The sequence below is a fragment of the Ctenopharyngodon idella genome, chromosome 4 (assembly GCF_019924925.1).
Source record: "Ctenopharyngodon idella isolate HZGC_01 chromosome 4, HZGC01, whole genome shotgun sequence".
NCBI lineage: Eukaryota > Metazoa > Chordata > Actinopteri > Cypriniformes > Xenocyprididae > Ctenopharyngodon > Ctenopharyngodon idella.
This window is the reverse complement of record NC_067223.1, coordinates 374,495-389,033: the sequence shown is the minus strand read 5'-3', so window position 1 is coordinate 389,033 and position 14,539 is coordinate 374,495. Positions and strand designations below refer to the sequence as shown.

At 36.2% G+C, this 14,539-nt stretch overlaps 1 protein-coding gene across 3 annotated transcripts in view; it reads left to right on the top strand.

Annotated features, from left to right (window-relative positions):
* The first annotated feature begins 37 nt into the window (after nt 1–37).
* LOC127511502 (kinesin-like protein KIF21A) overlaps nt 38–14,539 on the top strand; it is a 57,217-nt gene continuing 42,715 nt past the window's right edge. For 2 of the 3 annotated variants that reach the window (XM_051892333.1, XM_051892332.1), the window contains exon 1: nt 38–372. In XM_051892333.1, the coding sequence (XP_051748293.1) occupies nt 329–372 (44 nt within the window). In that variant the 5' untranslated portion in view covers nt 38–328. The remainder of the gene's footprint in view (nt 373–14,539) is intronic. The other variant, XM_051892334.1, reaches the window with a different exon arrangement.

Sequence of the window (14,539 nt, the reverse complement as noted above, 5' to 3'; positions counted from 1 at the left end):
GAGGAGGGCGTGGTATGACGTGCAAGATGAAGGCGTGGCGTGGTGATGTCATACTACAGGAGAGAGTCGCTCTTCAGGACAGATGATTGTGTTTGATCGCAGTCAGTCACCGTTCAGCTCATTAAACATGTAACGTGCTGCGTCGAACACGAGATGTTTTATTTCATATTTGCATTATTTTCCTGTCAAAAGAGCGCCCGTTTGGATTATTTTAGCTTTATAATGGCAGAATAGACGCCGGGAGTGACGCTCTGTGTGTGTCTGCTGCATAAGCCGATAAAGAAAAGGAAAATCAGCTATATTTATCCCCTGTGTCCTGACCGGGAACATGTCTTCAGGGCAGGATGAGAGCTCAGTGCGCGTGGCTGTCAGGTATAATTTTATACATTCATATATATTATATAGTCTACAGAAGAGCCGATAAAGTCTCACTGATGCTCCATATGGGCCCGCCTCTTATGTACCTGCTACAATGTCACACCATCATCAGTGCTTTATTTTCCGCACGAGGTCATTGTGTTTACGTAAACGCCTTGTGTTTAATAAATGTACGATTACATGCGTACATGTGGCATTTCTTTTATTTTTGCCTTATTTTTTTAATTCTAAGGTCAAACTGTAAGGCCTTATTGTGTTGCTAAACATGGATCCTTGATGTAGAATATAGAAAGTGTTAATAAGGTAATGTTAATTAGCTGCTGTTTTACAGTAATATAAGATTATATGGATTATGGGTTGTATATACATTGTTATATATATTTTCTTTTATTTTACCGTATGTACTTTTCTGTTATTTAAGAAGTAGGTGAATACTGTTATGTTACAGTATGGCTGTAAGGCCTCTTTGTGTTATAATGAACTCACGATGTTTAATAGATACGCTATGGTTTTTTTACTCCACTGATTTATTATTTAACAGGATAGGATCCTTATATACAATGGCTACTTTCTTTATTATAGTTTTAGGCTGTATTTTAAACTCCAGATGCATCAGACACACAGACACTCAAAAGCATCTTTATTGTCATCCAATATTTGTTTCTTGTGCACTAGTTGAACATGTTGTGTAAGATGACATGCATACATACATTTTATTTAAATTAGTTATCTTACTTTATTTTTATGTTGTAGTCATAGCCTTATTGTATTTATAAACATGGACTCCTAATCTTTTAGATATGTAAATTTAACATATGCAGGCATATCTTCTGTGAAGTTGCTATTGACAAAAGCCACAAAAGTGGGCCCAGATTACTGTATCTAATGTTACAGTAAAGTTGTAAGGCCTTTTTGTGTTTATAATGAACATTTAATGTTTTATAGATATTCAAATATAATATTTTGTCTACGTACATCATTCTGCTGAGGCCTGTTGAGTTGAAGTGGTTCTACTAGATGACTGGATCTCATATTATAGTCAAGGTTTAGGTTGCAATTTGAGAGGCTTATACATTTTTAAAGCCATTCAAACTCCTTATTTCTTTTGGCAATCACTGAATGTATTTGAAATTTGATTGTATTTTAAAGTCACGGTGCAATCAAAATTGACAATTCTTTTTTTTTTTTTTTTTATGGAGTATTGCAGTATTTAGATTTATTCGGTGCAAGGGCAGGACAACCTATCACTCACGTGGGATCAGAGAAATTGCAAACGACAACAATCCAATCAATTCCCCATGGACAAAATCAAGTCTCACCCTACATTTTTTGTTGTTCGAGAAGCAATTTCACTTGGATATACGTCATAATAGGGAACAAAAGACTATCGCAATGTCTATTTCATTCCTATTTAAGAGGGATAGTTCTCTCAAAAATGATAATTCACTCAAAAATAATTATATATCAAACTTGTACATTTTTAATTTTTCTCTGTGAAACACAAAATAAGATTTTAAATAATGTTTTTTGTCAGTACAGCGAAAGTATAATGTAGTTTTGGACCCCACTGACTTTCATTTTAGATAAACGAAGTTGAATTGTTATTCAAAATATCTTTTCTCGTGGGTGTGTTTGACAGTTTTATTAAAGTATTATTTACTATTATAAAATGTAATCATATTTTGAATTTTATTTTTTCAGTTTTCAATTTAATTTTAGTTTAAATTTTAGTAGTTTTATGTGCTTTTCCATTTTTACTAGTTTTGTTTTTTCTGTAATATTTCTGTTTAGCTTTAATTTATTTTATATCAGTTTCAGTTTTAGTAATTTTAGTACTTTAAATCTCATTTAAGTTTTTCATCTAATATTGAAATTTTTATTTTATTTCAGCTTTATATCAGTTAATGAAAACATTTTTTAATAATTATCTACAGAAGAAAGCCATACAGGTTTTGAACAACATGAGGGTGAGTAAAGCCTCGTTCAGACTGTCAATCCATATCCTATTTTTGTGCATATCCAATTGGACTCAGATTTAATAAGTGTGAATGGCAAAAAATCATGTGAAATGCAATTTTTACAAATCCGTTTTGAGATTCATATGTAATTTGAAATCCTATTCAAATTGCATTTCTGAAAATCCATTTCAGTCTGACCACTCTGATCGGATTTTGCATGGTTTATGTCACTTTCTCACGCCACGTAAAATGTAAACATGACAGACAAACCCCTGTATTGCAAACCCCTCCATGTAGCTGTTATTGTTGTTGTTGTTTGCGTATGCCTACCAACACAATGTCTTTGCCATAGAAACCAGTGCAGATATTCTGGAAAACTAAAGAGCCCCACGGGACACACAAATCAGATCTGAAGAGTTGCGATACACAGTGTGGACAGTCAATAATTTAGATTAGATTCCAACTGGATACACAAATAATTGGATTTGGACTGACATGGTGAACAACCTAAATGATGACAGAATGGGCGAACTATCCCTTTAAGTAGTCCAAGTTAAGCAGTTAAAGTCTTTGTGTGATAATATCTAGGAAATGATATAATCTTCTTCATTAAACACATCCTTTTGTGACCAAATTGAAAGGACACATAGAATAGTTCTTTTTTTGTGGTTGGAAAAGACTCTGTTGAAAAACAAAGGCCGTCTATAGACTCAGGTTACATTGTACATGCCTCAGGAGCTCTGGTTACTGGATCTGACAGACTTTGACCTGCAACTCAGTTTGCTCAATGTTTGGACTTAGGCCTAATGTCATTCACTCCACCTCTTTTTATTCTGCTGTCACATTTCTATGAAGGAATCGTATTTGTCTAAGAAAGCCTGTCTGAGAGAGAATTTTAAATGTGCTAAAACAGGTGCTGGATGTATTGTGAACACATGGAAATGGGCTTATTTAGCACCTGGACAATCTAAGAATTGACGGTCTTTTTTGGATTTTAATGATGACAAATAAAGAAAATGTGCACATTGTTTACAGCAAATGTGCATGTACTGTCTTAAAATAGTCACAGGTCTTGAGTGTTTTTTGCTTGGTGGACGTATGAACAATCCAATACAGATCACATTAGTATGTTAATCTGTCAAGCTTAGTTTAAGCAAGCAGGTAACACAAAGACATTGTTTTTTGGACATGTACCTTGGCTGATGTATTGAAAACATGTCGTCTCCTTGTCGCCTTGTATTTTTGTTGGTCACAACGGCAACAGAGTTTCCTTCAGATATCTACAAACTAAATGTGTTAGTATTCAGAGGTAAACATGTTAACATTTACCTAACTTACAGTAACTTGTTCCGCAATATTCTTCTCCAAGAAATCCACATTTAGCTTATTTAGCTAATTTAGTAGAAACAGTTTTGTTAATGTTAGACCTTATGTAGCCCCGCCCCTTTTCAGGTCTGCACTCGTTTTGTTCTGTCTTCCGGTTTGTATTTCCACTGCATTAAGGTGAGATCTTATGGATTAATGAATGAACCACTCGTGTTAAAATCTTTCCGGTCTACTGACATTTGTTATGACATTCTCTGCAAACATTAAAATGCTCATGATAACTTTTGTTAATTCTACATTAAGTAAATCCACTTCACCAGCTAATGGTGACCTCTTTGACAGCGATGCCATGGAAATATACAGAGCTACAGTAAAAAAAGAAGTTCAAAGGTCTAGGTCTATAGTTTAGATAACGTTTAGTCTTTTAGCTAATTTAGTAGAAGTGTTATAGCTTAGACAAAGTTTAGTAGGGCTGGGATAATAAATCGATGCATCGCGATTTGTGGATCGATTCTGAGATTTTCCGAATGGATTTCGATTCTCTCCTAAATTGATTCTGAGCTTAGTTTTTAACAGCAGATGGTGCTCTAGACTAGTTTTTAACCGCACGCTCAAATGCTCACAAAGAAGAGCGCTGAAGAGTGCTCGTGCGTTTGGCTGAGTCTGAGAATGTACTTGCACCTCAGAATTCTTTTATGATGCGAGATTAATGTAAACAGGTCACTGCAAACACCCTTGCAGTTTTTCGACCTTTTTGAATTTTATGAATGATTATTTTATAGAAGGTTCAAGTGGTTCACATTGGAAGCAAGCAGAGTATGGAAAATCTCAGAACTGATCCAGAATCATTTCCCGATTCACGATGCATCGTTTTTTGTTTTGTTTTTTGTCCCAGCCCTAATATTTAGCTCATTTTGCTAATTTTGTAGAAGTTTAGCTAATGTTGTAATTTAGACAATGTTTAGTAGTTTAACTAATTTAGCTAATTTCGGAGAAACTGTTACCTAATTTTATAGTTTAATGTTCAGTAGTTTAATTAATGTGACTTAATTTCGCTAATTTGGCTAATTTAGTAATGTAATGCTGTAGATTAGCTAATTAATTAGCACCCCTTACGGTAATGCCGAAAATGCCACACGTACATGTTGCGTTATAAATTACCTAACAAATTTCGGATCACAATGACGTGTGGAATCGAACTGCCATATTTAGAAGCGTACAGTATTTGCTTATTTGAGTGTGTTTCAGGCCTTTAGAAGTAGCTTGTGTTAATTTCCAGTTTCTTACATTATCACACTCACCGCAAAAGCCCAAAGTTTCAGTCCGACGATATCACAATGTTTGTTCAAGCTTGTACTACCTCAGAATTGCTTTGTGGAATGTCTTTAGACTATATCAATAGATTTTCTCTCCTCAGGGAATGACATCAGTGTTTTGGTGCCTGGCTCAGAATCATAAAGACAGTAGCAGTCTTTATGTCCTTTTAAAATGAAGTAACAGTCAAAGGCTCAGAAATTTAGACCTTCAGTCTGCAACATTAATGGAGGACAATCCATCATTCTTCTTTGTTTGTGAGGCCAAAGCCATGGCAACTGTTTAATTAGCATTACTTCGCTGACAGAATCTGTTGTTAGTAAAACCTCTTCTAATGAGGCCCAAAGGCTTGTGTTTTTACTGGCTAGAAAGAGATGAGATTCTGTAACATTTCAGTAATTTTTAGTTTAGCCAGCCTGCGGTTAGTTGTTGATACAGTACCAGTCTCTACCTGTTACTGTTGCCTTCTAAAGCACTTCATTCATCTTGTGTTCAGAAACTCTAGGATTCATTCATCTGTTGTTCTCCTAATTTGACTTTAAATAGATTTGTGATATTCGGATGCTGCTCTTTGGAAACATCCTTAATCAGAAACAGCTGGTGTATGTTGTATTGTGAGTTGACGGCTTTTAAAACTAGAACCTATTAAGGGTCCAAGCATAGCCATTGGAAAAACTCAGCTGTTTGTGTACTTGTCAGGTCAGTGTACTTTCCGCTTACTTACTAAATGACACATCAGTCTTTTTAGTTTTGCAATTGACAGACAAATGTGTGTGGAACTGAGATGAGCTTTCTTCTGTATGTTCTTTTTTCTGATGGCGTTTTAGTGCCATGTTAAAATGATTTAAAACCTAAGAATAAAGTTAAACATTGTAAATTTTTAAGTTGTATTATTACAAGAATAAAGACAGAAAATTAGGAGATTAAAGACTTTTTATAGTATTAATAATGTACTTAAAAAAATCCTAATATTATGAGAAAAGGTATGATTTACATATGATTTAATCTCAGACCTACAGTGACAACATGCTCAAAATACTTTACAACTATATTCTTGTAATGTTATGAATGTTAAGTATTTGACAGCTTGTTTCTAATGACTTTACATGTGTAGTTTTTGAGCAGTTCTCTTATGGCCTGCAAGAATCCACCACTGGTATATTCAATACCACCAGTCACACCATTAATATTTTAAGCCCCTGGTCTTAACAACAGGATGCTTTATCAAATTACTCTGTCGCATTGGTCTGAGGTTTATGTTGCAGATTAATGTATCACTGTTTGGTTATGGCATGTATATAGTTTATCACTTATTAGACTTATCAGTGTGGCAAAGATCTCTTGAGTAGCTGAATCTAAATCTCAGATTTACACCCTTTCCTTTGGTTAAAATTTCACCATAGTTATGAGATGTAAACAGCCTGGTTAGCTGCCTGCTGCACAAGGTTTTACGTGGGTCAATAAGCAGTAAAGCAGTAAGGCCCCGATATATTTCAAGCGAATTGAAGAATGAACTGGTGTGATGTTTGAAAAAAATCAGGTGTTCCGGTTGGTAAACACCTTAGAACCACCATTGGTCCGTGGCGATTATGTATTAGGTAGGTGTGCGCTGAGGCTTCGCCTTCTTTGATGTGGAAATCTGTTTTAGTTCTTTTCTTTGTTCAGTCCGTCAATGTCAGACATCCGTGAGTAAAAGCATGAACACACTGGAGAGCTGCTTTATAGTAGAAATTGAAGTTGTAATTCTACTTGAAAGAGACACTGACACTGTTTTTTTTTTTTTTCATGTTTAATACTGTGAAGCTGCTTGATAAATCTATTTTATAAAGTGCTATTTAAATAAATATGATGATGTGACTGGAGTGCTGAATTGCAGAGCTGGTGCAAACATATCCACGTCGCTATGATCAGATGCTTTCTTGACAGCTTTAATCACCATTGTCATTTTTTTGGTGTGTTTATTTTGTTATTGAGGAAAGCGTACAGCACATATTTACTTACAATATTCATCAGCAGTGTGGGCGGCATCGGGATGTTCACTAACAGTATACCGCTGCTCACATATTTCAAACTTCTTTTTACCTTCAAAAGAAGAACGAAAAAGAACTTCGCTGTGAGTATACCAGTGCCTTTATGGTCACACCACCTGACATTCCCTGTTGAAAAAAACAGCATATGCTGGTTAGGTATGTTTTGAAGCATGGCAGCTGGTTTGAGCTGGTTTAAGCTCGTCCGTAGTTGGTCATGAGCTGGTTTAATCTGGTCCTTAGTTAGTCCTTAGCTGGTCATAAGCTGGTTTAAGGTGGTCAAGTGCTGGTCCTAAGCAACTAGCTCCAGCTCAGGACCAGCTTATAACAAGCTCAGGACCAGCTTAAACCAGCTCATGACCAACTAAGGACTAGCATAAACCAGCTCAAACCAGCTACCATGCTTCAAAACATACCTAACCAGGATATGCAGTTTTTTTTTTTTTTCAACAGGGTTTTTAGTCCTTTAATTTAAACTTTTAATAAAAATGATATCAAAGTTTCTCAAATTTATGAAACCACCATGAATCCAAAGCAATTTCTAAAAACTTGGCTCATGCAATTGACACTTTCGTTTGTCATTGACCCAATTTCATGTCACGCTTCATGATTGCAAAGTGATTTTTCAATATGCACCCTTATTCTGACTGGGCATAATGGTTACAGATTTTCCAAAAAAAAATGGGCAGACTAGATCCAGAGCTCCACCTACTGTTGCAACCCCAATGGATTTTTTTTAGGTCTGCTCATGATTATTCATGAGCCAGTTGAATAGAGCCAACCCTAGGAACCATCTGTCATGTGAAGTGATGACTCAACAGACTGCACACAGGATTGGGTGGTTGTGTACACAGAGACGATGTGATTAGTGCAAGGCTTTAGACAGATGCTTTAATGTTTACACAAGCATGGGAGGCATCTGTGCAAATGCCATTTTGAAGAGACAACAATTTTCACCACAACTATTCTGAAAAGCCAAAGATATGTACTGTATATCTTTCCAATGTCACTCATCTCTTATTTGTGCTTTTTTCTGTCCCTTTGATTCCCACATATAATTTCTCTTGTTTAAACAGAAAAGTTTAGGCCCTTTTTAGTTTTAGGCTTTATTTAGGCTCTATATTCCATACAGATATCCTGCACACTTTATCTTTGAATATTTTTGTTCCAAAAGCAACTGATTTTTTCCATTTGTTATTGTTGATGTTTTGTGCCAATGAGCTCATGGGAGCAGATGTGGGTGGATGATTTGGGTCTTTGTTTTCATCAGTTGTCATCTCTTTTTCTCCTGCTTGACCCATGGTCGGACAGACGGACAGCATTTCAGTCACCTGTGACCTTCCTGTCCGTAACCTCACATGTGTGCAGTGAGACCTGTAAGCAGGCAGTCAATCAGTGTGGACACTTCCTGTATGTGTCAAGCCTACTTAATTTGCACTTTCCAGAGTGATAGAACACAACTGATGATGCTGCAAAAATATTCCTTCTTTTTTTTTTAAATACACAGGAGACAATCTCATCCTGATAGGATGTTAAAAATGTGTCTGAGTTCGAAACAATTTACCACAGAAGATTACTACAGAAATAATTCAATAGAATTTCGATTGTAATAGATTCGTTCGTTTGTAAGCATAAGTCATGTTTACAGTAATGCATTTATAAAAGTCTGGATTAGACATTAAACCCTGATTTATATGGTTTTATTTTCAAGCAATGAACATTACACTTTAAAATCAGAATTCAGAATGGGTATCAGGGCTGCCTGCTAGCTAGTTTGGTACCAAATGTAGGTCTCTTATGCTCGTCAAGCCTACATTTATTTGATCAAAAATACAGAAAAAAAACAGTAATTTTGTGAAATATTATTACAATTTAAAATAATGGTTTTCTGTTTTAATATACTTTAAAATATTATTTATTTCTCTGATGCAAAGCTGAATTTTCATCAGCCATTACTCCAGTCTTAAGTGTCACATGATACTTCAGAAATCATTCTAATGTGCCTATTTATTATCAATGTTGCAACAGTTGTGCTGTTTTTTTTTGTTTGTTTGTTTGTTTTTTGTTTTTTTGTTTTTTTATCAAATAAAGGCAGGCTTGATGAGCATAAGAGACTTCTTTCAAAAACATTAAAAACTATGTTTCCAAACTTTTATATACACTGTGTGTATATAAAATCCTAATGTAACCAGATTGAGTTGTGGAGCTTGACTACAATTTATGCAAAAATGGAATGACATTATTGCATCAATTAATGATATTTATTACATCATCATGCTGTAGAAAGTGTGCAAATAATTTTTAGGTTAATATTTCAGGTGTATTTTTCATAGGAGACTATGAAATACAAAACTAATCTGTGCAAAGCCAATATTTTTAATCAGGTTTTTAATCAGGACAATACAAACAGATAATGTGATAGTTTTGTTGACTGTTCAACAGGCGGGGAAATCCTCACATCCCAATTTTGGCCACTCATTTACCCGTGAATATTTTCTTCCTGCTTAGTTTACAAAACTTTAGATGACCTTTCATTGAATAAGAAGATTTTCCTGAACAGGACGTATTTTACAGCAGTTCCGAGCGTTTAGTGATCGGGTTTCCCTTTTGTAATGTTTGAAGAGTGAACTCGTACACACACACATATATGTGCAAAGGTAAGAGTGTAGTCAGAATTTTGACTATCAGCAAGTCTAGGTTTGTAGCTTAGGCCAGAAATGTACTCTATCCAAATATGCAAATGCAGATGTAAATACTTGGCCATTGCATTGCAAGCCCAATAGGTAACTTCAAATGTCTATATGCCATTAAACCAGTGTTATTATTCAGTTAGCTAGCTATAAACAAACGCTTATCTCCGCTATAGCGCCCTCTATGGCAGAGGTGAGAATGCAACATGTTGTTTCTTTATAATATAAATTTAATTCTGAAACATTCTGGGGTGTGACAACACTCAAAATAGTTTTAGTATGTTGATGAATATGGAAATGTTAATCAGTGCCGATCCTACACTTCTGGGGGCCCCTTGTGAAGGGGCCCCTGTCAGTGCATTCTTAAAAACCCCAACATTTTCATTATCTTTATTATTACATGAACCAGTAATTACAATGGTTTATGCAAGGTGCACTGCCAGTTTGCTATGGAATTAAAACATCAAGGAAACAAACTGCAAGTTATGAAAAACGTATATAAGTATGTAAAGGGAAACCCATTAAAACACATTTAATTGGCAGTAAAAACAATTAAGGAGAATTAAAACCAAATTTTCGTTGACAGCTATAAATAAATGCTTTTTGATAGTAGTAATGCTCAAATTCACTTTCTAAATGCGCGATTTACTAACGAAATTACAGCACACTGTAAACCCTAACGCTCAAAATACTTAATTCGTTTGAGTCGGACAAACTTAAATTAAACAAATTAATTCAGTTAAATTAACTGTTATGAGTATTTAAAACTTTCTTTTACTTTTGAGTTCACAGCACTGACATATTTCAAGTAAACTAAATTGTTTTGCCCATGCTTTGCCCATGGCACTATGGCACTAACTTAATATGACTGAGTTGAGTTGCAGCAGATTTCTAATTCCCAGCATGCTTTGCATCAGACTGTATAAATGTTGAAATTAAGTGTTATTTTGTGTGTTTTTGCATAACATTAACATAGGGAGACATAAGTAAGTGTTTAATGTTGTGTTATGTTGGGATTGACAGGGGGTTCTGTTATGTTAGTTTTGTAGGGTTACCATTCTGGTGAAGAGTAGACCATGTGGTTAGGTTGAGGATGGGCTGCAAAACTTTTAAGACCACATATACTGTATGTTGTTTGATTACATACATGCAAGTATATATTGACAGTCTCTTTGATAGTTATAATAGCATGTGTTTTTTGCTAACTAACATTTAACCAAGATCTGAATGTCATGTTTATGTAAATTAACTATATGTACTTGAGTGGGGCGAGGCTGAGAACCGTGGGAGCGAAGGAATGCCAGTGATGTGATTGTTAATGAGAGACACCTGTGCACCACACTGGCCTTGCTCCACCTCCACGGCTCTCGGCCCCGCCCCACTTGTCACAAAAAAATTAAGTTCTACCGAAAATAAGTTAGTTAACTTAAATGTTTTGAGGTAGTAAGTTTCCTCAAATGTTTTGAGTATTCTGAACTTATTGAGTTTTACAGTGCATGATAAATAATAATAATAATAAAAATAATAAATGCTAGGTTGTTTAAACACAAATTTGGGGTCGAATATGGAAAAATCCAACCGTTGGGTTACATATTTTTAATTACATTTTTAACCCAATGGTTGGGTTTGTTTATTTTGACCCAAATCAACAACCCAGCATTTTTTTAGAGTGAAGAAGGCAGGTAAACATACGAAAATACATAAATAATTCTCTAAATTAGCTAATTTAAGACTATGTTTTTAAAGTAGGCCTACCTTAGTCACACAACAGCTTGTAATGCTGAACAGGAATGTTTATTTCTTATGTACATTAAACCACGCATAAGAACGTTTTGATTATTGATGTGTACTAACACAAACTGAAAGTTACATGTCATCATTGGTCATTTCTAACGAAACACAGTGGAGACCTGGACTGGAGTTATTGCTTTACGACTTGCTTATGAATTTACTGCTTTGACAAGAAGACTAAATAAGAAATTGAAAATGTTACAAATATACTTTCTACTTTCTTCGTTCTTGGCACTTTTTGTCTGTTCCAGAAGGATAGTTTTGTTTTGCAGCCATAGCCATGTCAAGACGCATATGTTAATATCTGCCGCACTGCATGATGTCGGATTTCGAAATGGTTATTGAATCAATATAAATCATTATTAAAATATTTCCACATGACTCCGCCAATGTTTAGTAGACACCATCTTTTTGCATGTTATAAAGAAATATTCACGTTATGGTAAAATATTGTCATGTTTATTTTATATAGTGATGAGCAAGGGGGCCCCCTGGTGGTTCGGGGGCCCTATGCAACTTGCATAGCTTGCGTATAGGGAGGATCGGCTCTGATGTTAATGTATTTGGTCTTGGTGGACTAGATCTGCTATGTTGCTGCTGCTGCTGCTGCAAAGCAAGTATGGAGTTGCTACTGTTAATAGATACATAGACACACTGCTGTGAGCATGTAAGATATGCTGCTGCTGCTGCATAAACAGACATACATAAATCCCTTTGCAGATCTAGGCAGGTGGAGCTGGGGGAGGTTGAGGGGTTCAGAGGATCTCTGATAGGATGCTGCAGGACTAGCTTACAGCAAACAATGAACCAGACTGTTTAAATGTTGAGCAAGCAATCTCATCAGCCTGCTCCCTCAAGTACACCCTCTTTGAATTCTATGGTTTTATGTATCAGTACATAATAAAAATCATCTGTTCCTTAGCAGGTCATAAAATTATGTAAATACAACCTCAGATGAACAAAAACACATTTTACACTGTCATTATTTATTTAACAAAAATAAGGCCAAAATGGAGAGGCCACTCTTCCTAACAATGTTGCTTCAGTTCATTGAGGTTTGTGTGCATCTGTTTATGCACAGCTTTCTTAAGGTCCCGCCACAGAATTTCAGTCTGGTTGAGGTCTGAACTTTGACTGCACCAGTGCAACACCTTGATTCTTTTCTTTTTCAGCCATTCTGTTTTAGATTTACTTGTGTGGTTGGGCTCACTGTCCTGTTGCGTGACCCAGTTTCGGCCAAACTTTAGCTGTCAGACAGATAACCTCACATTTGACTCTAGAATACTTTGGTATACAGAGGAGTTCATGGTCAACTCAATGACTGTAAGGTGCCCAGGTCCTGTGGCTGCAAAATAAGCACAAATCATCATCCCTCCACCAACATTCACAGTTGGTATGAGGTGTTTGTGCTTATATGTTGTGTTTGGTTTTTGCCAAACGTGACACTGTGCAATATGGCCAAATAACTTTACTTTGGTCTAGTCTGTACAAAGGACATTGTTCCAGAAGTCTTGTAGTTTGTTCAGGTGCAACTTTGCAAACCTAAGATGTGCTGCCATGTTCTTTTTTGACAGAAGAGGTTTTCTCCTGGCAACCCTTCCAAACAAGCCATACTTTTTCAGTCTTTTTCTAATTGTACTATCATGAACTTTAATATTTAACATGTTAACTGAGGCCTGTAGAGTCTGAGATGTAGCTCTTGGTTTTTTTGCAATTTCTCTGAGCATTGCATGGTCTGACATTGGGGCAAATTTGTTGGGACATCCACAAGATTAGCAACTGTCTTGAATGTTAGGGTGTACTTTTAAGGGTGTACTTTTTCACACATGGCATCTCCATTTTGGCCTAGGTTTTGGTAAATAAATGACACGATGTAAAATGTCATGTGTTGTTGTTCATCTGAGGTTGTATTTACCTAATTTTAAGACCTGATAAAGACCAGATGATTTTTTTATTATGTCCTGATATGTAAAACCATAGAGTTCAAAGAGGGTGTACTTTCTTTTTTACGTGACTTTCTTTTTTACACATACATACACACACACACATGATTTAAAGCATGACCAACAGGGGACTTGAAAAATGTGTAACGACACCATTGGTCCCCTGTTAGATAGGTAGACAAGTACACACACACACACACACACACACACACACACACACACACACACACACACACACACAGTATATACAGTGGGTACGGAAAGTATTCAGACCCCCTTAAATTTTTCACTCTTTGTTATATTGCAGCCATTTGCTAAAATCATTTAAGTTCATTTTTTTTCCTCATTAATGTACACACAGCACCCCATATTGACAGAAAAACACAGAATTGTTGACATTTTTGCAGATTTATTAAAAAAGAAAAACTGAAATATCACATGGTCCTAAGTATTCAGACCCTTTGCTCAGTATTTAGTAGAAGCACCCTTTTGATCTAATACAGCCATGAGTCTTTTTGGGAAAGATGCAACAAGTTTTTCACACCTGGATTTGGGGATCCTCTGCCATTCCTCCTTGCAGATCCTCTCCAGTTCTGTCAGGTTGGATGGTAAACGTTGGTGGACAGCCATTTTTAGGTCTCTCCAGAGATGCTCAATTGGGTTTAAGTCAGGGCTCTGGCTGGGCCATTCAAAAACAGTCACGGAGTTGTTGTGAAGCCACTCCTTCCTTATTTTAGCTGTGTGCTTAGGGTCATTGTCTTGTTGGAAGGTAAACCTTCGTCCCAGTCTGATGTCCTGAGCACTCTGGAGAAGGTTTTCGTCCAGGATATCCCTGTACTTGGCCGCATTCATCTTTCCCTCGATTGCAACCAGTCGTCCTGTCCCTGCAGCTGAAAAACACCCCCACAGCATGATGCTACCACCACCATATTGGACAGGTGATGAGCAGTGCCTGGTTTTCTCCACACATACCGCTTAGAATTAAGGCCAAAAAGTTCTATCTTGGTCTCATCAGACCAGAGAATCTTATTTCTCACCATCTTGGAGTCCTTCAGGTGTTTTTTAGCAAACTCCATGCGGGCTTTCATGTGTCTTGCACTGAGGAGAGGCTT